This window comes from Pan troglodytes, chromosome 1, assembly GCF_028858775.2.
Source record: "Pan troglodytes isolate AG18354 chromosome 1, NHGRI_mPanTro3-v2.0_pri, whole genome shotgun sequence".
In the NCBI taxonomy this organism is placed as follows: Eukaryota; Metazoa; Chordata; class Mammalia; order Primates; family Hominidae; genus Pan; species Pan troglodytes.
The window spans coordinates 171,174,769-171,188,431 of record NC_072398.2 but is presented as its reverse complement, the minus strand read 5'-3'; the positions used below and the strand labels follow the sequence as shown (position 1 = coordinate 171,188,431).

The 13,663-nt window shown below is 39.7% G+C and overlaps 1 protein-coding gene across 8 annotated transcripts in view; it reads left to right on the top strand.

The window, feature by feature from the left end:
• Window positions 1–2,814: 2,814 nt before the first annotated feature.
• Window positions 2,815–13,663, top strand: part of HOOK1 (hook microtubule tethering protein 1) — an 84,297-nt gene continuing 73,448 nt past the window's right edge. Inside the window, exons 1-3 of one of the 8 annotated variants that reach the window (XM_001156562.7) lie at window positions 2,815–2,975; window positions 3,201–3,344; window positions 10,002–10,087. In XM_001156562.7, the coding sequence (XP_001156562.1) occupies window positions 3,282–3,344; window positions 10,002–10,087 (149 nt within the window). In that variant the 5' untranslated portion in view covers window positions 2,815–2,975; window positions 3,201–3,281. Of the gene's footprint in view, window positions 2,976–3,068; window positions 3,345–4,691; window positions 4,884–10,001; window positions 10,235–13,663 lie in introns of those variants that run through there. The other 7 variants (XM_054683542.2, XM_063801293.1, XM_063801287.1 and 4 more) reach the window with 7 other exon arrangements.

Genomic DNA, 13,663 nt, shown 5'->3' with positions numbered 1-13,663 from the left:
ACCCAGGCACACCCAAATAGGGATCCACACATAAATATATATTTACATACATACATTTATTTATTTATTTATTTATTCAAGGTAATGACGGGTTCTCTCTATGTTGCCCAGGCTGATCTCAAACCCCTGGACTCAAGTGATCCTCCCACCACCTCAGCCTCCCAAAGTGCCGGCATTACAGGCTTGAGCCATTGCACCTGGCCCATATATTTATGTATATGTTGGGATCTATGCTGTATGCACAGATTGCATAATGGCTTTTTTTCTTAACATTATGTGATAAGCATTTTCCTGAATAAACTTATTTTAAAATATTTTAATGCCTATGATACATTTCATTGTTTAAATATAACTTCTGTGTTTAATCACTTCTCTTTCAGACATTTAATAGCTGTTTCTTTTCCTTTTTGCTTGATAAATAGTACTGCAATCAACAACTTTGTTGGCATATGATTATTTTCTTAGAATAGATTCTGAAAGTGAACTTACTGGCTTAAAGACTTTGAACATTTTAAAGGCTCTTGATATATATTGTCAAAAAACTTTGTACCTATTTATAATCCCACAGCTAGGGTTTAAGAGTTAGTTTCATTCAACTCCCCAAACATGGATGCCAACTTCTAAAGAACTGATGCCAATTTAATAGTTGGAAATGATAACTTATGTTGTATTTGGCATTTCTTCTAAAGTCTTTTTTTTCTGATTATAAAGTAATATAAGCTAATTGTAGAAAGCCTAGAAAATATGGAAGATTAGAAAAATAGTCATTTTTCATTTGTATATAAATATAACAACAGTTTTATGATTATTCCTTTGTCTTCTTCCTGTGTATATATTAAAATACATACATAATATTTATAATATTGAGGTCATATGGCTGATACTTTCATCTAAATTTTATTTAATAGTATACATTGTGACAACTTTCCTGAGTTATCAAATATTCTCCAGAGCACTGAATCTGCTGTAAAATATTTAGCCTTTCTTGCTTATTGGGCATTGTATCAATCGATTATACAATTGATCAATACATAGCATTGCCATACATATCATTGTTCAAAGCCTCCAAATGCACTTCTGATTATTTCAATAGAATTTATGACTGACGTAGAATAAATTGGAATCATGGGTTTAAATGATATGGATATTTTAAAGTTTCTTGATAAAAATTGCTAAATTTTTCCTTCCCTGATAATTTACTCTCTATAAAGTCCAGAAGCATAACTTAATTGCCCCCCCCCAAGTTACTCTCACGAATTATTTTATTTGAGAAATTTGGTCACTTGTGGCTCTCAGTGATAAATATGTTGAGAAGTTCCCGTATGTATAGATGATAATAGTAACTCATATTTACAAAGTTTATAATTTACATTTACCATGTATGTTTACATTTTAATTACAATGATCTTAGGAATGTGGAGGTTGGGGGCTATAGGAGAGCAGCCAGTGGGGAATAAAGTCAAGATTCAGACCAGGTCTTCAATTCCTAAATCTTGTAGTTTTAATTAAATCACATTACCAATGTACCTAGTTCCAGCATATAAAGTGACTCCAGAGGCGTTAAGAAAGTTCTGGAATAATGTTAAGGGAGTCAATAGCAAACGTACATACTGTATTTTTAGAATAAGACTGATTTACACTTGGGGGCTTTTAATTGCAGTCGTCCATCAGTTTTAAATTTTCAGTGTCTAAATATAAAAACGCAGCAATATTAAAAAAAGCCAGCTGTTTCCTTACTCAGAGCATGAATTGATGAGTTTATGAATGAGTGAAGTGACAGCAAGACTAAGAATAGTCTAGCCCTTTTCAATCACCTAAGCCATCTATCAATACCTTGGAGAGCTTCCAATTTCAGGTCACCTCCCCCGACCCCCCTCCACCCCATAACATTCTCGGAAAAAGCAAATTTTCAACTGCCAAAGGAAAATGGATACATTAATATCTTCCATGTTTTTCAAAACATTTCGTTTATTTTGCTACTTGAAAACGGTCTTCCCTTTTGCCCCATGTAAAATAAAATTGCTCATGATCTATGGTCCCGTGAGAGCTTATTTAAGGAGCACTGACGGATTTTATTTTCGTTATTAATGTGGCATATTTGCCACGTGTGCAAATGAAAACATCCCTTTCCAATGAGTGCCTAGGAGGAAATCAGCTCTTCCTTCCTCGAAGAGTTTTAATTCATGGGTATGATCTATTTCTTTCTTTCTTTATTTTGTTTTATATATTTTTTAGAGACAGAGTCTCGGTTTTTTGTCCAGGCTGGGGTGCAGTGGCATGATCTCGGCTCACTGCAACATGTGCCTCCCGGGTTCAAGCGATTCTTCTGCCTCAGCCTCCTGAGTAGCTGGGATTACAGTCATGTGCCACCACCCCCGGCTAATCTTTGTATTTTTAGTAGAGAATGGGTTTCGCCATCTTGGCCTGGCGGGTCTCGAACTCCTGACCTCAGGTGATCCACCCGCCTCAGCCTCCCAAAGTGCTAGGATTACAGGCGTGAGCCACCTCGCCCAGCCGGTAGGATCTATTTCTGAAGACAATGTGGAAGCAGAGTGTGGGGCCCTCCACAGGTGTAGCGAGGCGGCGTGCTACCGCGAAGAAGGAGGGAAGACGCCTGAGCCCAGCCGGTGCCCTGCTGCCCCTCTGCCTCTTCGGCCACTGGCGCTGTGCAAGCTTCAGCCTTACCAATCCCCGCCGCGCACGCGCGCTCGCTTCCCGCGCGCAACCTCCCACCCCCGCCCTCACTGCACCTGCCAGGTCATAAACCTCTTCCCACCCACTCTCACTCTCTACCCAAGGCTCAGGCTTGTCTCACGTTGATTGGCCAGAGCCCACGAGGGCACGTCCAATCAGCAATCCCTCCTGCGCAACCTACGCCGGTTCTTCCCGCCCCCGCCCCGCCCCGCCCGCCCTCCCGGGTACCTACGGTCTCTGTGACTGGTGCGCGGCCAGGTCACTCAGGGCGGCGGGGCGAGGTGTGCGGGAGTGGGCAGGACGGGTGGGAGGAGGGGAGGGGTGGGAGAAGGCGGGGCTCAGGTGCCTGGCAGCGCGGCCGGGGCCCAGGAAGGGGAGGGGGCGAACGCTGGAGCGAGGCGGGGGCGGGTGAGGAGGGGGTGACGCCGGACACGTCGACAGCGCGAGGGTTCGCGCGTCAGCTGCGCGGGTCGGGCCTGGTACCGAGCTTTCCTGGGGGCTAGCAGGTCGTGGACGCCGGCTCCTGGAGGAGAGCCGGGAGGAGGGAGGTGAAGGTGTCCGCGGCGTCGTCGACGGCGGCGCCGGCCATGGAGGAGACGCAGCCGCCGCCGCAGCCTAAGCTGCCCCTGTGCGACAGCCTCATGATCTGGGTGAGTGCGAGGAGGCGAGAGGGCGAGGGGGCCAGGGGGCCGAGGCGAGGAGCCTGGGGCGCCCGGTTCTCCCAGGTGAGCTGGGGCTACCTGCACAGGGTCCCGGCGCGCCCTGCCCTTCTCACCTCGTGCCCTTGACCGAGAGAATGCCACCTGCGGGTCGACGGGCAGGTGTGTGGGCGCGGGTTGGTGTCCGGGGGTGGGGGTAAAGGAAGCTCTGGGAGCGTAACAGTGGAGGCTCTGGTCTCAACCAGAGGATTCGACCTGCCTGGTGTCCCTAACAGCTGGGATATGAACCAAGCACCCATCCTCTTTTCTCCCCGCTGCCCCATTTTCTCCCCCTGAACAGCGCCCGAGCCCTCCACTTTCTGGATCGCCGACTCTCTTGCCTTGGTCCGCTTGGGCGTGAAGACCCTTTCCGAAACCTAACCCTGCATCCTCAAACTACCTTGCTCTACCTGGACACAGGTGGCCAGGAGGTGGCTGGCTGTTTTAGTTCCCGGACCAATGCTCCTTCAGGACTCTAGAACATCCGATTTTGTAGAAGCCGCTTCAAAGAGATGTTTGTATTTCCCGTATGGAGAAAAAGATGTGTTGGGAGTCGGGGGTCGTTTTCCCTTTTTCTCGCTGGCCCTCTCCTCCTCTAAATGGACAGCATTTTCTTTAAAGAAAATGAGTTGACATTTTTCTTTAGGATTTATCTGTGTTTAGGATTTTTGTTAATTTGTGTTGGGTCTGGACAGGCATATCTGTCCCCAGATTGTTCAATATTCCAGTCAGCAAAATGACATCCCACCTCTTAGAGTTACTGAGATATCAGTGCTGGCATTCAGGTGTGGTTCTTAACCCATATTGAGTAAGGATGGTGTTTGATGAGCCACAAGGTGCTGTTGATGATGCTCATCCCAAACCAGTTGTTTAGTTGCGTGTAGGGGAGTGTGTGCAGATGGAATGTAAACAGACGGGATCAGGAGGCTGTAATCGGTTGAGATTCCCTAGTGATCTAATGCATCTAATTCCAAAGAATGAGAAATCTAGGTTTATGGAAATGTGTGAAGCCTATTGGAAATAGCCATAATTAAAAGCATTTACACTTTGTAAGTAAATAACTTTTGCTTTTAGTGGAATGCAAATATTTAGGGTTTGTGAGTTAAAAGCAATTAGCTAACTGTTCAGCTGAATTTTCATTTGAAATAGGTATTGGGGTGGAAGTGCTGTATTTAAGACTGTCGTAGAAACAAGGCAACATTACTTTTAATGATTTGTTTTGTTAAAACAGACTAATTAAAGGGTGTATCCGAATCTGCTACATTATTGTAAACCTCAATTGACTGAAGTGTTAAGCTTAGTCTTTATGATGTCATTGACTTACATGTGAGGTGGTGGAGAAGCACAGGATTTTCTTTTGTGTTGTAATATTTTAAAATATTATGTGACTGTATCCACTCTTTTAACCAGAATTTATTGACATCCAATGTTGAGCTAGGCACTGGGGAGGACCGGAGTGGTAGCCAGAGCTGTGTGTAATTACAGTGGAAGGTAAAATTCCGTAAAAGCTGCAAATATGTTGTAAACCAAATGATAAGGAATCACAGATAACAGAGTAAAATTGGTCGTTTTCTTCAGTCCTCTCTTGGGCTGCTGAGCACTGTGGAGAAAATTGAATGACCGTGCAAACTGTTGCCTCTACTAATGCTGTTACTGTCAAACGCACCTTTTCTCCTAACATTGCCCATACTTAAGAATAACCAGACAGTTTCTCTCACATTCCTCTTAGCAAACCTTTATCAGTATTCTACCTGAGCCCCCAACTCTTCTTCCTCTGGGGCAAATGACCACCTCCTTATCCTTGGCTCTGGCTTTAGACTCCATCCCTTCCACCTCTTTTAAAACGTTATTGTATCATTTGTTCCCTTTCTGTATTTACAACTACTTTCTCTCCATTGGCTCCTTTCTCTGTACGTATAAACTTGCTGAAATATTCCCCTTTTTTAACAGAGAACAAAGAGCCACTATTCCATGTTAAAGTCATACTGTATTTCCCCTTTCCTTCACAGTAAAATTTGAGTTGTTTTATTCTCACCCTTCATGCTTCACTCTCATTCAGTCTTCAACCCACTACCCTTGAGTTTCTTTCCTCTAAGACTTTCACTTCATTACCAGTTTGCTAAATCCACTAAGTGTTATATTACCATTTTCTTACTTGATGGTTCCGTTGTGAAATTATCTTGTCTTGGTTTCTGGTTATCTTGTCTGTTGCCTTTTCTTTACCTCTTTAGATGATTTCCAGTGAAGTTTACTGTCTTTTTTTTTTAATTAACTAATTATTTTTGCCTTTGCCAGCAACCGCACTGTTGATCTTACCTCACCTACCCAACTTTCTCCAAACTCACCTCAAGCAACAGTTCTTCAAGCCTATCATGCTGCATTGACTTTCTATTTGTTGAAGAAGCTAAGCTGTTTTAATGCATCAGGGATTTTTTTCCCTCTACCTAGAATATTCTCTTTCTAGTTCTTCCAGTGGTTGGCTGCTTCCGTCATTCAGGTCTTGGGTCAGATGTTGCTTTTCAGGGACTCTTTGTTACAACCATTTCTAGTTTGTCTCCCACCCTTATCCCACTGTAACCTGTTAACCTCTTTCTGTCTTATCTATAACACAGTACTTTCTAAAGTAATCCAGTTGGCTTTTGGGATCAGAGCTCTTACATGACCTATTTTCTGCTCTGTCCCTAGGAGAACACTGACAACTATTGCCAATAAGACACCAAATCAAAGTGGTGATAGTAAATATCATTGCCTTGGTTCTGACCTCAGAGACTAGTGTTTCACCATTAAGTGTGATATAGCTTAGTTTTTTATAAATACTTGGGAGTGAATTTTTAACTGGGTCATAGAGGATTGTTGGATTTCAGCAAGTAGAAATCAGTGGAAATTAGTTCTCCAGACACAGGGAAGAGACACTAGTAGTAAAACAAATGGTCTCCTTTGGCTATAGATTAAAGGGAGATAGTGGAACACACACATTTGTCATGATAACCCTGGCTCAGAGATAGAAGATTTAAAAAAGTTATGATGGGGTCAAATCATGGAGATAAGACAGTTGGGAATAACTCTTCTGTCAGCGCTAGGAGGAGAATGGAGCCAACATCAACAGAATTAGAGAAGTCATCAAGAAAAGTTAGTTATGTGAAGGAATGCCTCTTGTGGCAATTTTTTAAAAATTGCATTTTATGATTTGGAACTCACCGTCTTAAAATAATTGGCTCTTAGAAATGTTGTACTGCAAGCAGAAAATTCAGGGCAAAAGGGTAAATGTGGGCATCATTTACATGTTGGAGGACAAGTATGAGAGTTTGAAGAAATGTTTGTATAAAGATAAATTTAATTCTGCTACTTGGTTCTGTGACATTGGAAATTTGTTTAATATCTTTGGACCTTACTTTCACCAATAAAATTAGAAGGTTGGACCAAATATATTTAAATGTTTTTCTTGGGTCTTGCATTCTTTGACAGGCAGATGAAGGAAAGAGTAATAATTAATATATGCCTAAATTTAGAAAATTATTAAAACCTCAATTATTTTTATGAAGATCTTAAAACTCAAAGCAATGGTTGTTCTTTTTGTAAGGAGGAGCTGGAGGAGGAGAATATGAAAATAAAGTTGATCCAAGATTGAGTTTTTGTTGGCTGTTGGTTGTGAAAACCCCATTTTCCTTGATTTCTGTGACATTTATATTAAAGTAGTTTAGGAACAGCATTTCCACATTTCTGATTATTTGTTTTATTTAGAAATATAGAAGAGAGTAAGGTAATTATTTGCCAGAACACTGTGTTTAGCGGTAGACACCTGTGGAAACCCTGTCTGTCTTTTTTGGGTCACTCACTAAAAAGACTTAATTAGAAAGAATACATTTTCTTTTGTCTGCTTTGACCTCACTCGCCCCAATAAGCATTTTTTTTTTTTTGAGGTGAAGTCTCACTCTGTTGCCTAGGCTATAGTGCAGTGGCATGATCTCGGCTCACTGCAACCTCCACCTCCCGGGTTCAAGGGATTCTCCTGTCTCACCCTCCCTAGTAGCTGGGATTACAGGCATGTGCCACCACACCCGGCTAATTTTTGTATTTTTAGTAGAGACAGGGTTTCACCATGTTGGCCAGGCTGGTCTCGAACTCCTCACCTCAAGTGATCCACCTGCCTCGGCCTCCCAAAGTGCTGGAATTACAGGCATGAGCCACTGCACCCAGCCTCCCCACTAAGCTTTTTAATTAATTCACTCTTCTTGGTTGTAAGCCTTTCAATTGAGTGAAATCAAATTACATTCTGTTTTCTAATTTATTTTGCAGCTATTTTAAGAACTTCTCAGAGACACTCCAATGTCCATGGCAGGAAGGAGGGGAAATTGATTTTAATCTGAACATAGTGGTCATGGAGGTAGTCCCTTAGCATGTGTACCTCTTATTTTGCCTAGTATTCTGTGCCTCCGAAATTGTCCTTTTAAAATCATGAATTGTGTCAATTTTGTAAAAAGTTAATGATGTAACTTCTAAGTTACACATTAAAAGTTAATGTTTAAGTTGGAAGGGCTGAAAAGTGGAAGTCACAGTTTACTTTCCTTTTAAAGATGCCCTAATTCTTGGAGTTTCTCTTCCCTGTACATCCACCCAGTTGCAAAATCCTTCTTATTTTGTATTTTAAATATTCCATTAATTCATCATCTCCTCTCAGTCAATATTATGCTGATTCCCTCTACTCTATTTTTGTCATCAGAGCCATTGCAGGAACCTTCTAACTGGTCTGCCTGACTCAGGCATAAAGCTACTCTGTGTCACTATCTGCTCTCCAAAATATGCCAAAGCATGTTACTCTTCTTTATTACTTTTCAGTGATTTTTCATCACCCAGAGCAGTGGTTCTCCAAAATTGACATATTTAAGAATCAGTTGGGGATTTTCTTATTTAATATGTCTAGAGATTCTGATACATATTGTTTCTAGGCCCTATACTTGGAGAAACCCTGACTCATAGCTAATGTGCTAACAGCTGTTGAGCTTATGCCACATGCCAGGCCCTGATATAGGTATATTTGCTATTTCACTTAATTCCCCAACCATCTTGTGCGGTAGAAACTACTCTACTGTTTCCTATTATGTAGATAATGCCATTAAGTGTAAAATAAGTCCAAGCTTCTTGTCATGGCCCTTTGGAGTCCTGTCTCTTTAACCCTGTTGGTTGTCACCCCTTCCCCAGCCTTCTTTGCACTGCAAATCCAGTGATACTGAACTGCATGTTCCCTAAAAATAATATCTCTTCTCATGTATCTGTACTTTTATCATATTCCTATTTCCTGAAGCTTTTTTTCCTTGACTATTTCTTTACTTAGAAAATATGCTACTCTTCCCTCTAGACCTTCCATTCAGAAATCATCTCCGAGAAGCCTTTCCTAAATGCAAACCCTAATTAGATTAGTTGACACCCATTTTTTGCAGAACATTTTGTGCATACTGTAATCATGGGACTTACCATATTGTCTAGAAATGATTTATGTCTCTTCCTCCTCTCCTTAACTTTTGACTGAAGCTTTAAGGGTAGAAACCTGGTGATTTTCCTTTGTAGCCCCATCATGTACCACAGTGTTTCACATAGCGTAGGAGCTTAGTAATAAGTGTCTCTGTGTGTTTTGAAAATAACTGGCTAGGTTTAGTTTGCTGGTATCATTCATCTGTGTTGTGTTAGATAATGGAGGTCTGAATCTCCAATTGCCAACTCTGAAAATGCGCAGAACCATTAAAAGTGAATTATGGCGGGAGATAATTTTATTGGATTAAGATAGTTAAATAGTAAACTAAGAAATTATTAGTGAACAGTGAAATGGGTGAGTATGTGTGGGAAAAGAGAATCATAGTATATTTAACTTAAGGTGTTTATAGGTTGAGATTACCTTTCTAGAAAGTTTATGATCCATTTTAGCTCTGATGTAATTTGCTTTCTAAATTTTTTTCTATCTCATATTTGCTTATTGTAAAAAGAGGTTATTATTCCGCTTCTCTTCAATATATACATGAATATTTAACAGATATATGTGAAAAGTTAGTATACCTAAAGCCAAAATAGATAGAAACAACTTGACGTGATAGATAGGGCTTGATTCTTCAAGACGTAAGGCCAATTTTTAGATAGGAAACAGAAGTCCTGTCTTATTTCAGAGCTCATGGATAAACTGTAAGTAGCTTTAGACTTGACATTTCTAGCCTTTGTTTTTCTATCAAATGATGTGAGTGAAATTTTAAGTTGCAAATGTTGGGTTATCTTTAAGTTCTTTTTCTGATGTTCTGCTAAATATAGACAAAACACAAGACTAGAGTTATATACCTGGTTTTGTATTATTCCAAATTATGTATTACTTATGCATGGCATCAATATGTTCTAATGTCCTAGGCATGATTTTGTGAAATGTTTAGTTTATTTTTATAAAGTTACACAGCCATAGAGACATATTAGCATAGTTCCATTTGTTTGTCTGGGTCTACATTTAAACAAAACAGGACCATGTTTTTTTTTTTTGTTTTTTTTAGCTGTTTTCAATTTATGTTTGCATTTTGTAATGCTACCTTGTAGGTATAAAGAAGCAGTAAGATCATTTGCTTTATGTCATTTTAGCTGCAGACATTCAATACTGCCTCACCTTGTCAAGATGTCAAACAGCTGACTAGTGGAGTTGCCATGGCACAAGTTCTTCATCAAATGTGAGTAGTGGTCAGACTCTCCCTGAAAAGCATTGTAAACCCAATACATACCAAGGAAGAAAACTTGGACTTGAATTCCAAAGGTTGTTGCAACTTTATCTTACCCAGTGACATATTCAGGAATATGGCACCAAGGCGTTCTTGCAGGTAGGGAACAAAAAGTTTACCACCTCATTATTCCTGGCTTGTTCATAGAGATACATCTTAATTGGATATATGATCAGGATTCTTATTTATTCAAGTTAACTTATTTTAAACTTGTTGTAAGCATGTTCACACTATTTTAAAACTATAAAAGAAACAAGTTAATGATACAATTGCTTATGGTGTTTTCTTTGGTTGTACTGTTGTCATTTTAAGGTATCCGTGCATGGAGATTATTATCTTAAAAATTATTGAAGCATAAAATATTAGATTTTGAAAAAATTTTTAAAGAATTAAATTTTAAAATGTATTTCTGAATTAATAGTAGTTTATGAGTTCACCAATAATGAAATGAGGAATGAATGAAATTTGAAGTCACAGGTACTGGGAAACTTTAATAAAGTGGTTGTGTTTAGGCTGGACCCATTTTATGTAATCATATAATATCAAAAGTTTCTAAATCCATTTTTCCCCTAATATTTGCCAACATTGTGTAAGGGTTAGGGTTACAGTCTGTAATATGAGCTGCACCCTAAGTAGGACAAACAAGGCCAATTCTGCACTCACAATTTATTAATTAATAATTATAACAACTTTATATTAGCTTACTTTGAGACCAGAATCCTATCTCGTCTTCACTGTTTTATAGTCAGATTATTTGTCACCATCATCTTGTAAAGATTTGCCATGATTTACATTGAAAACCCTTTAGATGGGTTAACAAAAATCCTATGCCTGTCTTAGAAAAACAATTAAAATGATATAAAAATCCTACTTGTTTAGAATCTTCAAAATGATCTCTTGCGAATAGACTGATTTAATGGTTAATTTATGATTAATACTTTAAAAGACAAACTTAACTAACATGTTAACTTTTGAGGAGGTTGACAGTTATTGTAAAATATACCTTACTCCCATTCTGTCTTAAAAATATTTCGTAAATGTTTGATTGGCCGGGTGCGGTGGCTCAAGCCTGTAATCCCAGCACTTCGGGAGGCCGAGGAGGGCGAATCACAAGGTCAGGAGATCGAGACCATCCTGGCTAACATGGTGAAACCCCATCTCTACTAAAAATACAAAAAATTAGCCAGGCATGGTGGCGGGCGCCTGTAGTCCCAGCTACTCGAGAGGCTGAGGCAGGAGAATGGCGTGAACCTGGGAGGTGGAGCTCACAGTGAGCCGAGATCCTGCCACTGCACTCCAGCCTGGGTGACAGAGCAAGACTCCGTCTCAAAAAACAAAAAACAAACAAACAAAATTTTATTTATTTATATCTTAATTGATTTTGAAATGATTTAATTCATCAGAGCCAAACATTCTGGACATAGTTCTTTTCTCATGATTTGAGAAAGTCATCATTGTTTTTTGTCACTAGAATTTATGCCTTGCCTTCTTCTCATCATGCTATGTTGTGAATATTGGTGTAGATGCAGCAACATTGTGGTTGGTATGAATGTAAGGCTGGTATGCATTCACTCATTTCAACAGTCCCATTCAGAGCTGTCCTTTCTATATGTTTTGGTGGGCTTTGGTAGCTTTATGCCAGAATACAATCAAAAGAAACCTGTTTTTACCATGATGTGATGCATATAGCTCTTTGACCTCCTATGCTCTAGCACTGGACCTGATGTTTGGAGTAGAGTCAGTAAATTTTAGCTAATTTTTCCACGGTCTGTTGGATTATGCTGTTAATGCTGATCTTCCCTCTCTGTGCTTTCTCTTTATTTCTTCTTTCTTTTGTCTGTAACAGTCTTCTAAGAGCTTTTCTGCAGTAACAATAAAATAGTCAATCAGAAATTCTCTGTCACCATTAACAAATGGCCAGTGCCCTAAAATTAACCCTAAATATCTCTCTCTCTCTCTCTCTCGTTCTCTCTTTGCTTCATTCACTTGATTTTATATGTTCTTAGGTGTCTGAGCCTCCTTATCATCCAGGGGCTACTTTTTATTTATTTTCTTTTTAAACTCCTTTCCAGTTTTGGAACTTTTCAGAAGTCTGGATCCTGGATAGTGAGATGTAAAGCATACATTTTTCCTTAGTTGGACCAGTATGTCCTATTCCGATTAAAAGGTTAATTTTACCATATGTCTTTGAACATTTCAAAGCACTTTAAATATGTTACAATTTTTTTTTTTTTTTTTTTTTTGAGATGGAGTCTTGCTCTGTCACCTAGGCTGGAATGCAGTGGTACAATCACGGCCCACTGCAACCTCCGCCTACCGGGTTCAAGTGATTCTCCTGCCTCAGCCTCCTCGGTAGCTGGGATTACAGGCGCATGCCACCACGCCTGGCTAATTTTTGTATTGTTAGGAGAGATGGGGTTTCACCATGTTGGTCAGGCAGGTCTTGAACTCCTGACCTCATGATCCGCCCACCTTGGCCTCCCAAAGTGCTGGGATTACAGGCGTGAGCCACCGCGCCCAGCTCAAATATGTTATAATTTTTAACATATTGCATTGATGACTATTGTGGCTGACATCGTGTCACATCAAAATTGTTACTGAAGGTAAGAAGAGAAATTCTGCTTTTTAAGGAAGCAGCAAAATTTAACCAATAGTTTTTTTTCTATTTACTTGAGGCAGATATTTTTCCAAATAGTAATATCTTTATAAAGTGGTGTCTAAACTGTTTAACTTAGACATGAAGAGTCATGGAGTTATTGCTAGGGTTCTACAGTTTCTTAATTATTATCTTCAATTTGAATATGTAGCACATAACTCTCTTTTTCAAATGCATGTAGAAGCTTCAGTTATTTTAAAAACACATGGGAAAAAACTATACAACTGTGTTAGTTTCCTAGGGCCACTGTACCAAAGTGCCACAGACCAGGTGGCTTAAAACAGCAAAAATCAATTCTCTCACACTTCTGGAGGCTAGAAGTTCTAAATCAAGCTATTTTCTGGGCTATGCTCCCTCCAGAGCTTCTAGGAGACGATTCTCCTTTGCCTCTTCCAACTTCTGGTAGTCCCAGGCATTCTTTGGTTTGTGGCAGTGTATCTCTACTCTGTCTTCACATGGCCATCTTACCTCTGTCTGTGTCTCTTTTCTTATAAGGGCACCAGACATATCGGATTAGGGCCCATCCTAATTCATTATGACCTGATCTTACCTTTATTACATACATGAAGACCTTATTTCAATCACAATCACAGGGGTTAGGACTTAAACATATCTTTTTTGATAGTACAGAACAACTGTAAATAGTGCATGCCATATCTTCAAAAGAAAGGCTTAGCTTCTTCACTTTAAGCACCAGTTAACCTCTCTGTTCCTATTGTCTTTGACTAAACTTTTTTTTTGTAAGAGGGAGAAGAATGAGACAGATAATGTAGGATATTCAGAGACCTTAAGAATCATGCATTTATTTGCTTATTCATTTAGCAGATATTTGAGCATTTAACATGATAAACCATGATAGCCAACATCTGAAT